The sequence below is a fragment of the Lutra lutra genome, chromosome 8, assembly GCF_902655055.1.
Source record: "Lutra lutra chromosome 8, mLutLut1.2, whole genome shotgun sequence".
NCBI classification, from domain to species: Eukaryota; Metazoa; Chordata; class Mammalia; order Carnivora; family Mustelidae; genus Lutra; species Lutra lutra.
Genome location: NC_062285.1, coordinates 104,116,960 through 104,133,108, shown reverse-complemented (window position 1 = coordinate 104,133,108; position 16,149 = coordinate 104,116,960). Strand labels below are relative to the sequence as shown.

Genomic DNA, 16,149 nt, shown 5'->3' with positions numbered 1-16,149 from the left:
GGCAAATTTTATAAGTATAAATAATTTTCTAAGTGTAAATAATTTTCTAAGTATAAATTTTATTAGTGTAAATTACCAAATGTTTTATTATACCACGTTAAACTATATCCTAATGAAGCCCAAATCACTCTACTTGATTAAAAACTTGATTTTAAGTGATCCCCAACTTTGTCAAAATGACATGGTTTCCTGTAACAAATCTATTGTCTTTTTACCAACCACTTGTTTTTTTCATAAGGAAGTCACTTCTAAAGTCATACCAACATTGGGGGAAATCCAAAGAACACACTGAGGATGGTTAAGGGACATAATCCTTTCCTCATTCTGGCTGAGAAGAAAAAAGAATGGTGGTAAAAATGCTTTTTTTAAGTAACGTTCTGAGGAGACCTAGAATTTGCGGGAGGCATTAAACATGTAGGCTGAAGCAAACAAATGACTCTACTCTTTATACTTCTGCTTAGAGAAGAGTCAAATATTCGACCTCAGGTTACATGTCTCTATTTCATTGAAATGAGAATGGGTGGTTCAACAATTTGAAAGGTGATGAGTTCCAAGGAAATATCTGGAATTCATGAGCTATATTTATTTAACTTGAAGAGATCCCAGCATATTTTATATACATCATTGCTCTCCTTGAAAACAACATATAAGACAGTTTTGAACAAAGTTCGGGGGGTCATGTCTGCATGGCTCTGTATTTGTGAAAGAAATCTTCATTGAAATCTATTATACATTAATCACATATATATCTCCCCCCCTTCCCCACCTCCTACCCCCACGCTCTTAGCTCTTACCATGCCCCTTTATTTTCCATATTACAGTTGGGAAAACCAAGCCAAAGGAAATTCCGCTATCTGCCTCAGATTTCAGTTGGTCAGTGACAGGGACTTAATAAACTACTCCATTAAGAACATTTTTATTTAGAAATAATTGAGATACATCCCTGCATAAACTTAAGGTGAACAGCATGATGATTTGATTTGCACATATTGTGAGATAATTATCACCATAGGTTCAGCTATCATCTTCTCATATAGATCCAATAAAAAAGAAAAGAAAGAAGAAAAAAGAACAAAACTTTTCTTGTGAAGGGAACTCTTAGAATTTACTCCCTTAACAACTTTTCTATATGTCATACAGCAGTGTTAGCTATGGTCATCATTTTAATATTATATCCCAAGTACTTATTTATCCTGTAACTTTTAACCATTTTCTTACAATTCCTGTCCCCCATCCTCTGCCTCAGGTAATTTATTTTTTTGAGATTCCATATATAAGTGAGATCATACAGTATTTGTCTTCCTCTGACATTTTGCTTAACATAATGCCTTCAATGTCTATCCATTTTTAGCAAATGGTAGAATTTCCTCATTTTTCTATGGCTGGATAATATTTCAGTGTGCGTACACACACACACACACACACACACACACACATATCTATGTATCTATATACCAATTTCTTTTTTCAGGGACACTTAAGTTGTTTCCATATCTTAGTTATTGTAAGTAATGCTTCTATAAACATGGGGGGGATGCAAATTTTTTTGAGTTAGTATTTTTATTTCCTTTGGATACATTCCTAGAAGTGGAACTGCTGGATCATATGGCAGTACTATTTTTAATTTTTGAGGATCCTTCCACTGTTTTCCATACTGACTATTTCAATTAGCAATTCCTCCAACAGTCAAGGGTCCCCTTTTCTCTATATCCCTACCAGCCTTTGTTATCTCCCATCGTTTGGATGATGGTCATTCTAACAGGCATGAGGTGATATCTCATTGTGGTTTTAATTTGCATTTCCCTAATGACTAGTGATGTTGAGCATCTTTTCTTGTGTCTGTTGACCTTTTGTATATCTTCTTTGGAGAATGTCTGTTCAGGTCCCTTGTTCATTTTTTTAATTGGTTCATAAGTTTTCTTGCTATTGAGTGGAATGAGTTTTTTCTATATTTTGGATATGAACCCCTCCACAGATATATATGGTTTGTAAATATTTTTTCCAATTCTGTAGGTTGTCTTTTCACTTTGCTGATGGTTCCTTTTGCTGTGCAGAAGTTTTTAGTTTGATGTATTCCCACTTGTTTATTTTTTATTTTGTTGCTTGTACTTCAGGGGTCCTATCCAAAAAATCATTACCAAGACCCATGTCAAGGAGTTTTATTGTTATGTTTTCTTCTAGGAGTTTCATGGTTTCAGGTCTTACATTTAAATCTTTAATCCACTGCAAGCTAATTTTTGTGAGTAATGTAAATATGTGTACAGTTTTATTCTTTTGCATGTGAATATCCAATTATACCAGTATCACTTATTAAAGAGACTCCAGTGAGTCTCCATTGGGTCTTCTTGGCTCCTCTGTCCAATATTAGTTGATGGTATAGACTTGGGTTCATTTCCAGGTTTTGATTCTGTTTCATTGTGCCTGCCAATTCTATGTATTTATTGTCATGCCAATACCTTACTATTTTAATGACTATACTTTTATAGTAGTTGAAATTAGGAAGTGTGATCTCCTGCTTTGTTCTTCTTTCTCAGGATTTCTTTGTCTATTCAGAGTCTTTCATGGTTCCATATATATTTTATGAGGGTTTTTTTTTTTTTTTTTGGACTTCTATAAGAAATGCCATTGGAAACTTGATAGTGATTGCATTGAATCTATAGACAGCTTTTGTTAGTATTGACATTTTAATAATATTAATTCTTGCAACCCATGAACATGCAATGCCTATCTGTGTCTTCTTCAATTTCTTTCATCAATGTAATGTAAATTTAGTTATGTAAATATTATGTAAAATTAGTTTAATTTATAAGTATTTTATTGTTTTTGATGCTACTATAAATGAGATAAACTTCTTCATTTCTTTTTCAGTAAATCCATTGTTAGTGTATAGAAACACAACTGATTTGTTTGTTAATTTTATATTCTGCAATTTTATTAAATTCATTAATTAAATCTAACAGGGTTTTCTGAGGGTGGAGTCTTTAGGATTTTCTATATATAAAATCATGTCATCTGCATATAGAGCCAATTTTACTTCTTTCTTTCTGATTCTGATACCTTTTCTTCATCCCCTCCCACTTCCCCTCCTCCTTCTTCTTCTTCTTTGCCTGATTGCTCTAGCTGGGACTTCTGGGACTATGCTGAATAGAAATAATGAGAGTCAGCGTCTTTGTTTTATTCCTGATCTTAAAGGAAAATCTAACAACATTTTACCACTGATTGTGATGTTAGCTGTGGGCTTGTCATATATGGCCTTTGTTAAGAAGTGCTCCTTCTAAACGTAATTTGTTAAGAGTTTTTATCATGAATGATGTACTTTGTCAAATGTTGTCTCTGCATCTATTGAGATAATCATATGATTTGTTTTCATTCTCTGTGCCATATCACATTGATTAATTTCTCTATATTGAACTATCTTTGTACCCTAGGGATACATCCCACTTGATCATTGTGAAAGATCTTTTTAATGTGCTACTGAATTTGATTTGCTGTATTTTTATTGAAAGCTTTTACATCTATACTCATCAAGAATATTGTCTATAGTTTTCTTTCCTAGCAGTATCATTTTCTAGTTTTGGTATCAGGATGATGCTGGCCTTGTGAGTTTTGGATTGTCCCATCATCTTCAAAGTTTTGGAAGAGTTTGAGAAGGACTAGTGTTAGTTCTTCTTTAAATGTTTGACAAAATTCACCAGCGAAGCTATCTGCTCCTGAGTTTTCCTTCTTTGGGAGATTTTTGGTTACTGATTCAATCTCCTTACAAGTAATTGGTCTATTCAGATTTTCTATTTCTTCCAGATTCAGTCTGGTAAGTTCTAAATTTTTTTCCATTGCTTTTTCTGTAGCTTTTCTGTTGCTCTTAGGTTGTCCAGTTTTTTGGTTTATTGTTCATAACATTAAGAAATGTTTTGTTCACTAAACTGTACGTCTGGTTTATTTCAAGAATCCAATCCAAATTTTGTGACTTGAATTTATTTCTGAAAATTTGTAAGCCTGAATTTTCTGAGTCACTGGGTTAGTTTAGATCATCTAACCAGGTTATCTTTGGAAAAATGACATCACCCATTGTCATGTGGATTCCATCAAGGTATTGCCCATAACAGACGAAGTTTCTTAAGAGAAGCTTAGGCTGAATTGATTGAGAATGTAATGTGTACTTACAGGCAAAAATATTCTAGCATTAGGAATATGTTAGGCATTAAGTATTTTCTTTTTTGGATTCTTTGTTTTACTCATAATATATGAAAGTACTGGCTAGGTTTTATAGCCCCCTCATGCCTATTTAATAGCTGAGAGTGCTTAAGCTGATTATTATGGTACATTAGACCTTTGTTGATGGCAAAATGAAATATGGTTCAATTTCCTAAGATTTTTAAGCAGAAATCCTATAAAAATGAAATGTAAGCAAATTGCTACTCCCAGAATTTCTGCCTAGACTATTCTAATCATACCCACATCCTCCTGGCTGTAACACCCCAGTTAATTCCCACCTATTTATTAAGACCCAGGTCAAGTATTGACTTTTTATAAAGCTCTAATTCTTCTAGGAAGAATTATATTTTTCCCTCTTGCTTCTACAGAACTCTGCATGGATCTCTTTCTACTCTAACACTTCCCAGATGGATGTCTAAGAGAAATCAGACAATAGAGACATGTCATTTTCTTCTGTATATTCTCAATGCTTGAGAAGTACCTGATAACTGAATGTTACCGAAGAGCAGTCTTGTTTAAATTCATAAAACAGGGTTGAGTCATCCACCAGATTTTAGTTTTAGTCAGAGAGGTGGTAGGTTTCCATGTTCAAAATGGGTTTCACATAATCTTATAGCTTAATTGCTTAAAACACTTACAGATAAATAGCAACAATTCTCTTAGGAATTTGTGACTTACCTTACTTGACTTGTGGTCCACATTAAAAGTGGCAATTGCATCCTCTGTTTTTTTCCTCCCAGATTTGGTTATTACATATTCAGCAAGTTTGTTTGCTAAATAGGTCTTTCCAGTACCACTGGGTCCTGAGAGTATAATTCTGTGATGCTCCATCAACAAGTTAAAGTACCTCTGGGTAATTGGTTTAGGAATCAGTGTATCAAAAACAAAACTGTCCAAACTGTTTTCTTCTACCCCTGAAGGAAAAACAAAAGGAACAGCATGCCTTATTGTTCTACAGAAGCTGGAATTTAAAATACAGTGTTAACCGACAATGGAGTTTTATTGGTCATGGGAATGCGGGCTTTGTAAAATGCTTTCCTTGATATTTCTATCTCACAACCATGTGTTGCCATTTTAAGACAAAAAGGCATTACTAATAAGGCAGAGTGAACATCTAAATGAACCCAAGTGCTTTCCTTTTGTTCAGGCTTTCCTCATTGTCTACTTCAGGTTTCCCACTTATGTTTCCAGAGAGAAGTGGAAGAATTACTATAAATTCTATTCTAATATCTTCCTTCCCTTTGAAGGTGGTAGTTTTGTTAAGAACAAATGTACAAATTAAAATATATGTGTATTTTCTTCCCTTTTTCTTCCTATTTTCTCTTCCTCTTCATTCTCTTCTATCTCTCGTTACAAACCCCAGCTGTTCAACCACTTAAGCTTTTGAAGAATATGAATTGTGATATTTGGCAAGGAATTAAGAAGCAAAGCAATAGTATCCCCTTTTACTACTAACCCAAGTACCTTAATCACAAAATCAAATGTTGGCAAATTCCTCTATTAATCCAGTTTATATAGATCTGCTCCGGCTCTTTAACATATATGAACAAAGAATTAGAGAGACAAGTATACTTCAGATATTCCATTTGCCTATAATTAATCACATCATCCAAAGCAAACAGAATTTCTTAGCCCCAATTCTTAACATCTATTCTCTATCCCCAGTGGGTATTTATTGGGTACACATATTTTTAAATCAAAGTACAGTGATGAATTTATTACTCTGGGATAGGCAAGGAATTCTTTGTGTCCTCCCAAAATGAAAGATGATAATGGGGGAAAACCTAGAAATTTGAAATTCCCTAAATCACATTCCTATTCTTGAGTCTTGGAGAATCTTCAAAATTACATTCCAAGTTTCACATCCCAGAAGTCAAAGAATTTCATTTACTTGAATTTTAGTGTTTTTAGTAAGATTTTAGTGTTTTAAAAATAAATATGTCCCATTTCATACTAAAACTATCAATGTAGTTAACATAGTTTTCAAATATGAAAATCTGAAGTGAAACTAAAAAAAAAAAATGAGAGAGAAATGGAGGGAGGAGGGGAGGGAAGTGGGAAGGGAGGGAAGAAGGAAGGAAGTAAGGAAGGGAGGAAGAAAAAAAATGGATGTCAGTTTAAAAAAATACAGTTTGTTTTCTTTTCGTTTTTGCTTTACCTTTCAGGTTCACAGTAATGATGTTATTATCTCCAACAAGGTATCCACAAGGCAACAGTTCAGGCACTTCTAGGCTGTGAGATCTAATTAAATCTCCTATACAGTAGCTAGCAATGCAGTCAGAGCCCAGACCAAGGCTAGTGGATGTATCAATTCGGAACACATATTCCTAAAATGATACATACAAAAAGGAAGTCAAAACAGAGATTCAATTCATCTACAACAAATAAAAAACTCATGGGGATATGAAGCTAGCTGTCAAGAATTTTGGAATTGGTAATAAAAGAATTATTAATATCACGCAGCATAAAGAGAGAAAGCTTTCCTTACTACTTGAAATGGAGGCAAGAAAAAGCAGATGTGTCTACATTACTAAAGCTAAGGAAAGCATCTAAAATAAAGCATATACAAAAATTAATATCAAGATATCTTGCACAACTTACCTTAAAGAGACGTCTAATTACACCATCTAAGACATCCCACTTGGTTTTTCCACTAACGCCAATGGATCCTATCAAATATGTCTGAGACTTCTGATCCTAAAAAAGAATAAAATAAAACATGATAAAACCCAGTTATAGGTCTTGTTTTATTACTCTATTTTCTAATAAAACATATTAATGTGCTAATAATTAGGGACTAAAATGTTTATTAAGCCTATGCTATGGGTGTTATTGTAACAGACATGTACAGTTTATTATATAAAATAAAACATATCCCAAGAAACTAAACAAATGAAATAACATCAATAACAACAACAAGAAAGAATGAGATGAGATGAAGTGGAATGGTATGGAAAACTGATTCATGACCTGTTTGGTAGTAGGAAAAATAGTCTTTTGCTTTAATGCAGTGGATGCATTCTGGAAGAGAAGCAGCTTGGTAGAAGGGAGAGGTTGACAGAGATGGACGAGAACTATTTCATATGAGCCCTAGAACTTCATCTTACTCACTTTTGATCCTATCTTTGCTAAGTCTCAAAATCAGTTTTTTCATTTGTTAATTTAGATTATACCTAAAAACTAATCTTTTTTTTTTTTTAAGATTTATTTTGTCTATTTTAGAGACAGAGAGAGAGAGCACTCCAGGGGGAGGGGCAGAGGGAGAGGGGGAATCTCAAGCAGCTTCCCCACTGAGCACAGAGCCTGATGTGGGGCTCAATCTCACAACCCTGAGATCATAAACTGAGCCAAAACCAAGAGGGACATTTAACCGACTGGGCCACCCAGACACCTCTAAAGTCTAATCCATCTTTGAGAAATGTGTTATCCACAGTAGCATGGCATTCACATATTTACAAAATAGCTCCCATTTTGAATTTATCAGAAAATCCACTAAAAGTACATGTCAGGGAATCCTACAGGACTCACTTTATCAAGCAAAGAATCCCTTTCAATACAAAGAATGGTCCCAAATTTATTATTATTTTTTGACGCATGGGATTTTGAGGACTTTCTACATATATTGGACAAATAATTCAAGATTTATAGTCTAAGTGGAGCCTTTTTTACGATGACTGGAAATGGTCATGTAAAATAGTAAGCATGAGGCCAGTAGATATAATTAGCTAGTTGATACATCACAATCCTGATTCTGGTCGCCTACTGCATTCATCCTTAAAAGGTGTTAGAATAATACCTAAGTCAGATATTAGGAGATACGGATTCTACAACATAGAATTACCTACCTAATTCTACCACCTAATTAAAGAAATGGACTTTAGGTAAGTCACGTAGCCACCTTAGAGCCTCGATTTTTTTATCTGTAACTTTTACCACTATAAGGGTAAATGATTATTGTCATCATTTAGATATAATTCAAGTTAGAAGCCAATACCTTTTCCAGAAGGAGTTAAGAAATTCACAGCAAACCATTGTGATTTTTTTTAGTACTCTTATGGACTGAATGTTTATGTCTCCCCAAAATCCAGATGTTAGAGCCATAACCCTCAATGTGATGATTTTTGGAAATGGAGACTTTAGGAAGAAGTCAGAGTAGGTCAGTAGAACGGGGCTCTCATGATGAGATTAGTAATTTATAAATATGGGAGGAGAGAGTGACCTCCATCTCTCTCTCTCTCTCCAAGTACATACACTTTGGAAAGGACATAAGAAGACATATCAAGAAGTTAGCTATCTGCAATGCAATGAGAGATTCCTCACTAGGAACCAAATCAGCCAGCATCTTGATCTTGGGCTTCACAGTGATGATAAAATACATTTTTAATGTTTGAGCCACCCAATCTATAGTATTTTGTTATAGAAGCTCAAGAAGACTAAGACAACTACCTTCAATGTTCAAAAACATCACTTTTTAGAATTATTTTTAAAAAGAAAACTTGTTTCCCCGTATTATTGTAACCCAGGCAAAATGAATGCTTATACTATGTTTTGTAAGTAGCTGCTTTTAAATTAGAGCAAGTTTAAGCTTCACTGAGACTATTACAGCCTTTTGCATGAAGACCCACTTGGGAAAATCCGGCATAAATCTGCAGCTCAAGCAGAAAGTTTATGGCACTGGAATTCTTTGGATATTTGCTCAGTGTAAAAATTCACAAGTGCTATCTTACTTTTCAAGCTTCAAAACTTCAATTATTTTAAAATTCCAAAGGAGTTTTTGTTTTTCTTTTTGATAGGAAAAAATTCGGAGACTTACAAATTTGTGTTCTTGGCCACTCAACTACAAATTCAGCTTAAAAAAATACTTTTAGTTTTAAAAAAGGACTTGAGTCATGATAACAAAATTTGATTCCAGAAGAGTTAAAATATTTTCCTCATCAACTTAGACTTTGCTTAAAAATGATACATACACGTAGCATCAATGGAATTATCATACTAAGTTCAGTGAATATTTCTTTCCAGGGTCTATAATATTCATATAGCTTATAGTCTCCTCTTCATACAATGACTATATTGATAACTCTGGTAACATGTTACTACATATTATAAATACACCTGTATTTTAAAGGTGACACCAAAAGAATGTTAGACAAGATGTTGTTGTCAAAGAAAGCAATGTTACTTTTTTGGAGTTCTAGAAATGAGAATGGTCGACAACCAATGAGAATGGTTGTCGCCAGTGAATGAACGTGATGTACTGAAACACATTTCTACCTACATGACAGTATCATTTCTTTTAAGTCCCTAACTTCCATGCTTCTACAACATATTAAGCCAACGCCAAGATACACATGCTGATAGTATATTTACTAGGACAAATACTCAAATATAAAATAGATTTGATTCATGGTCATGCTCATAATTCAGTTAAAGAATTTAAGATTAAGAACATACCTTTGCTCGGCCATAGCCCTTGCTTATGGAGACGATAATTTTCACACTGCGGCCATCTTTGTGTCCAGTTGCATCGCCAGCATCATCTAGCAAAATATCTACCAAAGTTTCACACCACAATAAGTTACATTAGCTTGGAACTGTTTATTTTCATTGTTTTCTCCCTCATAGTTTTATAACTTTTAGTGGGAATATTTGGTCTTTTGTTTCCCATTCTAGCCTAACTAGTTTGAAAAATCTCAGCTTTCAAGAAGATGAATTAGTGTGGTTGGACTGAAGGTTCAGTCTAAGAATTTATTTCTGCCTTCAAAGACCTTCACCCACATGCTGGGCCATTGCCTTTAGATGAGGAAATAAAGGATTTCTTTTTCTATTATACCCAGGTCTGAGGAATACCTGAGTAATACTCAGTTACCATTGTAACTGTGACAAACTGAAAAGCAATTTGACTTTTCTAACCAACCTAAAATATCCAAGCTCAATACCCATGCAATTTACGAATGTTAAGGTGCTGAGATTGGCTGTCAACTGAAATTATTTTCAAGCATTTGGCACATATCTAGCTTTACTACTGCTTACCTTATATCTATAATTATTAAGTACTGTTACTGAATTTCAACCATAGCATTATACTTCCCTATGGAAGTACATTAATTATCACTTTCCTGTACCCTTCATGCTTATAGTTTTTAAAAACCAAAATAGTATTTCTAGTAATCAGCTAAGAGTTACAGAAGCATGACAAAGCTAGCTAACCTTCAAAGCAGCAGCCTTTAAATGGAATTAAAGATTAATTTTCAAAATATATTATATGAGATTAATGTCCATTTGGATAATTATTAACATCAACTATCTCACATATAAGTTTTCCTTTGACAATAACGTTATTATAGAACTCAGTTACGTGCTAAAAAGCACATGTGTCTGGTGACATGGGGCCTCAATTACTCTGACTAAATTTATAGAGATAAGGGCTGTGAACGTACTATCAGAGAAATGATAATTTAATCAAATACCTTCTGAAAATGAAATAGTCCTATTATCTTAATAATTAAGAGCATGTACTTTCACAAAGGAAGAAGTAAAAATAATGCCCTAAGACCATAATAATCAAAAATCAAGAGAATTTGAGGAACATGGATATTTTTGCTAGAAATTTTTAAATCATCAAAGATAATCTCCTTACTAGAAATTTATTTTACCAGATCAATATGTGCACAACCTCTCACCTTATTGCTTATCTCAGTCAAAAATAAAACTCTTTGGTAAGTGTCACTTAATCCTCTTGCTCTTTTTCTTAGAAGTTTAGAATAGATTACCATTAACTGCCTACATCTAAATTTCTGGTAGGCTGTGACCAAATTATCTCTTTAGTGCTTTGCTCCATTAGTCATAAATGTTTATAAATATTCAAAAATATTTATTAAACATAAATGATACCAGGAACTGTGTTGGGCATTAGGAATGAATGCTAAGAAGCAAAATGAATTTTTTGCTCTTTTGGAGTATACATTCTCCTAGGTAATTTTAGAATGTGTTAAGTGCAAGAAATAATGGGCATGAAGCAGTGAAACAATAACCAAAGGAAGTTGGCTCTGCATGGATAGGTCATCCTGGAAGCCTTCCTTGAGGAGGCGCTGTTTGGACATAAGACCAGCAAGACCTAGGAAAAGAGGTCCAGAAAACAAGAACAGATGCAAAAGCCTTGATGAAAGAGCTGGGTGTGTTCAAGGCTCAGACAAATGCTCTGCGTGGCCAGACTGTGGAGATCAAGTTGGGGGCGGGGAAGAGTAGTATGAAATGATGATGAGATGGACAAGGGCCAGGTCGTGAGCAGCCTAGTTCTCCACAGCAAGACATTTAGTCTGATTTCTGATCTACTTCTCTGTTCAGGTTTGTTTTGGAACCTGTTACTCCTTTCATGTTATGCTTACTTTTAAAAAAACTGTGCTGAAAATATGGAATTTCTCCTGAGAGCAGAAGTAAGTATTTACAATAAATGAATGTATGATTCTCCTCAACATCTCATATGTGGTACATTAAAGCAAAATGAATATAGTAGTGTAAAGGTCAGGTACTGGCTTCATACAGACCTGGGTTCAAATATTAGCTCTGCCCCCTACTAGTCACATGATCTTGAAGAAATTATTATCATCTCTTTCCTCAGTCTTGGTTTCCTCATCTGTAAAATGGGGCTCACACAGCACCTACTACAAGGGCTACTGAGACCATCAGAGATAATACTTTTATAGCACTTTATCCTCAGTGTTTAATAAGGTCAGCTGTTCTAACCATTATTTCCTTTTTCTGTGTGTTTATTGTAACTCCTTCTCTTCATAGTGGGGGGAGGAGCACATCATGACTCACTCTGTGTCTGCCCCTGTTCCCAATATATTGATAAGATGATCACCTGAAGAAACAACTCCAAGAAAAAAATGAAAACAGCAAATTTTTGACGTAAAACTTTTCTGTGGGGGTTGGTTTTATTTTTTTGTTTGTTTTACAGAAAACAAGTTATGATCCTCTGTCAATATTTTGAAGGAAGAATAAAAAGACCTGGCATTCTGGTTACAATCAAGTGAAATTCTGACCAAAAAAATGCAGGCTTTTCAAATTCTGTCTTTACTGGATATATAGAATATGCAGTTTTAAATCAGGAACCAAACATTTGTCAATTATCCACTGCCCTGCCTACCCCTCACCTTTCTTAACAAATTGATCACGAACCCTAGAAAGTTTTTTTACTAAAAAACCCCAATGTAAAGGGGCTTCTGATTTCTAATTTTGAACCCAGTAAACAAGAGTGAGGATGGTGAAAACCGTATCCTAGTCATGTGATTTAATCTTTTGTTACTTCAGATAAAATTGTCACTAGTAAAAAATAATTAGGGAAATAAAATAATAATAAACTACAAAGAAGTAATAAAATGAGAAATAAAAAGTACAATTTTGAAACCCCTCCCCCCCAAAAATTTGCCTCAAATTCTGAATCACTTACATCAGTATTTTCAGTCTGATGAATACAGAAACTGTATTTGATTTATTTAATTCATATTTATCTTTATGAATTTTAGTCTTTCCTGGACATGAATTCTAGTTTCATTTTTATTTGGCTTCAGTTTCTAAGTTATCTTTCGTACTAACTATGCCCCCTTTAAACCTTATTATATTTCAATGAGATAAAACAAAATCATGTAGCAAGCAGGGAAATCCTGCCATGATGTTGTCCAGGCCCCTGTCTTTCCTTAGGAGTCAAGCCAGGACAAGAGAGTCACTGACTGCTTTTGGCTATCGAACCTGCTTCTCTTCTCCATTAGGTTCATCACGGACAAGCCAACATACAGGATATTGCTCAGGGCTCCCAGAATCTATACATTTAAATTTTCTGTTTTTTCCTTTTTTAGCGTCTTTTGAAAAACGTGGGTAATAACACCTTAGGGACAATTTACACATCCAAGTTACTATCACAGTCCCCTAGTTCTAATTTACTGTATGGTTTATGAGTTCATTTAATTATGACATCTCTTTATTTTCTTGGCTATTGATATATATTTTACTTGATGTTTTTTCTCCGAATTCATTTCTCTTCCCCCAAACCTGCCAAATGGTTTCCTGAATTTCAAGGAGTTCCTACTTGCCTTTTTAGTCCTCACCTGTCTTTTCTAAGAAGAAAGCAAGTTATACATTTGAACCATTCATTTGACATTATGAAGGACAGATATAACGGTAGAATTACTAAAATTCTGACTTTGTAGAAGAGATGTGACTTAGTAACAATTTCATCAACATCAGCACGCTGTGTCTCTGTTTCTCTTCCTCATCTTCTATATTTCAGTGTCATTTAAGGCAAGCCTGGAAGAACTATATAGTTGTATAATGGAATCTACAGCTGCCCAGGAACATGTATAGCATTGGTTTCCAAGCGTCATCTGGTGGCTATGTTTTGCAATTACCATAGATCTTCACGTAAACCTCTCCTAAACTCAATCTTCTATACATAAAATGATTCAGGGCCATAGGAGCCGTTACACTTTATAAATGAAGAGTTGTCAGATACTAAGATAACATTATGTCAGATGATTCTATTTGCAATGAAATCAAACTGTACCCTTGTCCCATCATTAGTACCCTTGAACACAATAACAGAATCCAGTGAGTTCTTTTCATTTGTTTGTTGAAAATTTAATAGAACTGTGCCCTGGGTGATGTAGTAGCCTTATGTTCTCTCCGGGTAACATCATGCAAGATCTGGTCAAATTTACAGAGAGGTGCTGATATACTCATCAATGGGCTTCGTACCCTTAAAACACCATAAAATTGCATGGGATTACTAGTATTATAGTCATGAGTACTAATGCTCAGCACTGAGAACATTATTTTTCTTTATGGTGTTCATAATTGCTAAGGAGGTACTCCTCAAATACAAGTAATTTTTTAAATGATATGAAAACCATGATCTCTTAGGTCTTTCACTCTTTCACAGAGAATGTTCTTTTGAAGTTATAGTAAAGTAGAAGAAATGGGGCTATTTCCAAGAATTAAGAGGGCTCACATTTTTATGAGGGTAAAGTGAGAAGAGTGGTGGGTGAGATTCCCCAAATTCCAGCCCTCTCCCCACTCACGAAGTCATAGGAATGATTTGATTCAGGCAGGTGTGTACACAAAATTACCTGAGGTAACAGACTCTGTAATGTTCAGATTGTTCAGGGAAAGGCCCAACGACTGCCGTGAAGATGAGGACGATGTGGTGCTTGAGGACTCTGATGGTGGGCGAGCGGGTTTGGTGGTGTTACCAGTTTCTGCCTTCAATCGGTCATTTTCTGCCTTCAGTATTTCAATTTCATTCTGTTGTGAGGGTGGGAAGTATGAAAAAAAAATCCAGCTAGTTTTGAGTAAGAAAAATGGTACCCATGCTTTTATCAGAGTTGATTATTTGGTTTATTAAATAAAGCACGTGGTGATATGTTAAGTAAACAATTATAAACTATGAAAACAGGATTTCCTCCACAGAAGGAAAGTCAACCTACTCTCTTTCTTACATACATATATTTGTGTATTCACAAACATAGATGCACTAACCATTAGAATTTGTTTAAGTATTTTTTTAATATACCTTATATTTGAGGAGTCTTCCAGGACTTGATCCCATTTGAATCAAGAACAACAATTTTTAAAGCATTCATAAAATTTCTCATTTGAAGATTTCATTTTATTTATTTGACAGAGAGAGACAGAGAGTGCACACAAGCAGGGGAGCAGCAGGCAGAGGGAGAGGGAGAAACCGGCTCCCTGCTGAGCCGGACCCTGGGATCATGACCTGAGTCAAAGCCAAGTCAAAGACAGACACTTAACTGACTGAGATACATGCGCCCCCAAATTTCTCATTTTAAACATACTGTTAAAATCTTACAGGTAAATAATTCCATCTGTAATAATATCCTGAACTCATGGAGAGTTGAAAACCAGAGTCAAACAGAAACGTTATAAAAAAGGTGGTTTAAAATTATTTCAAAACCCCAGCTAACATCCGAAAGAGTTTCTGTTCCTTCAAAATGGGGGCGCTAGGCTCCTAAAAACCACAGAGACCTTTTGGTGAATATACACAGTGGCAGATAAATCTGCTCAGCAATGAGCTTTTCTTATTTCAGTCCTCTACGATACCCAGCGATTACCGGTTTATAATAATAAAACGAAAACTTAGCCTGAGCACAGACTGGTTCTAAAATTAACCTTCAGGTGCTTCCTCAAATACAAAAGCTTTACTTCTACAGATGGCATTCTACATCACTTTTATTTTCATATTTAGAAACCTTTGTGTTCAATTTCTGTAGTTTCCTAATTACTTTTTTTCCCCCCTCAATACAAAATAGGTAAAGGCAACTGAAAGTCAGATTTCAAAAGAAGGGGGAAAAGCCAACACAAAGGTAAATCACGGGAAAGTGAAGACGCGACGTTTGTCGTAGTTTCTCAGCAAACTCAGCTCTCAAGTGAACCCAATCACTGGTACAAGTGTCTTGAATGGCCCTTGAGTGCAACTGGCCAGTGGGTACTCTCACTTCCCACCCTGGCTTTGACAAAATGCTCCATCTCCATTAGGAGATGAGGGGCAAAGTTTGAATAAACAGACTGTTTCCGTGGTGGGTTTCAAAGGGAGATTTGTTTTTATAATAACCAAGAGGGGCAACGACATATATTTTTTGTCTCTCCTCTTCGCTCCTGCAATGTGGTCAGCACTGACCTGCATCCGGTTCATGGCTTCCCGGATCTGGTCAAGGTGATGAGCAGAGCTGAGGGCCTCTAGTCGAATATCTGTTAATTTTAACTCCTTTTCTCTGAGCTCGCTCTTCAGCTGCAGAATTATCTCTGCCTCAGCCTCTGTGCACTCACAGATCCTGAAGAAGGAAACAAACACAAAATCAGTTGCCAGGAGGGAAACCAGGAGGTCAGGAAAAGCAATGCTTCCTTTAAGGCTGAACTGCGATATTA

The 16,149-nt window shown here is 35.1% G+C and overlaps 1 protein-coding gene across 3 annotated transcripts in view; it reads right to left on the bottom strand.

Annotated features, from left to right (window-relative positions):
* NAV3 (neuron navigator 3) overlaps positions 1–16,149 on the bottom strand; it is a 617,699-nt gene that overhangs the window by 20,502 nt on the left and 581,048 nt on the right. For all 3 annotated transcript variants that reach the window (XM_047741951.1, XM_047741949.1, XM_047741950.1), the window contains 6 exons: positions 15,902–16,055; positions 14,334–14,508; positions 9,664–9,761; positions 6,814–6,909; positions 6,371–6,539; positions 4,891–5,126 (listed from right to left, as the gene is read on the bottom strand). In XM_047741951.1, coding sequence (XP_047597907.1) covers positions 4,891–5,126; positions 6,371–6,539; positions 6,814–6,909; positions 9,664–9,761; positions 14,334–14,508; positions 15,902–16,055 — 928 coding nt within the window. The remainder of the gene's footprint in view (positions 1–4,890; positions 5,127–6,370; positions 6,540–6,813; positions 6,910–9,663; positions 9,762–14,333; positions 14,509–15,901; positions 16,056–16,149) is intronic.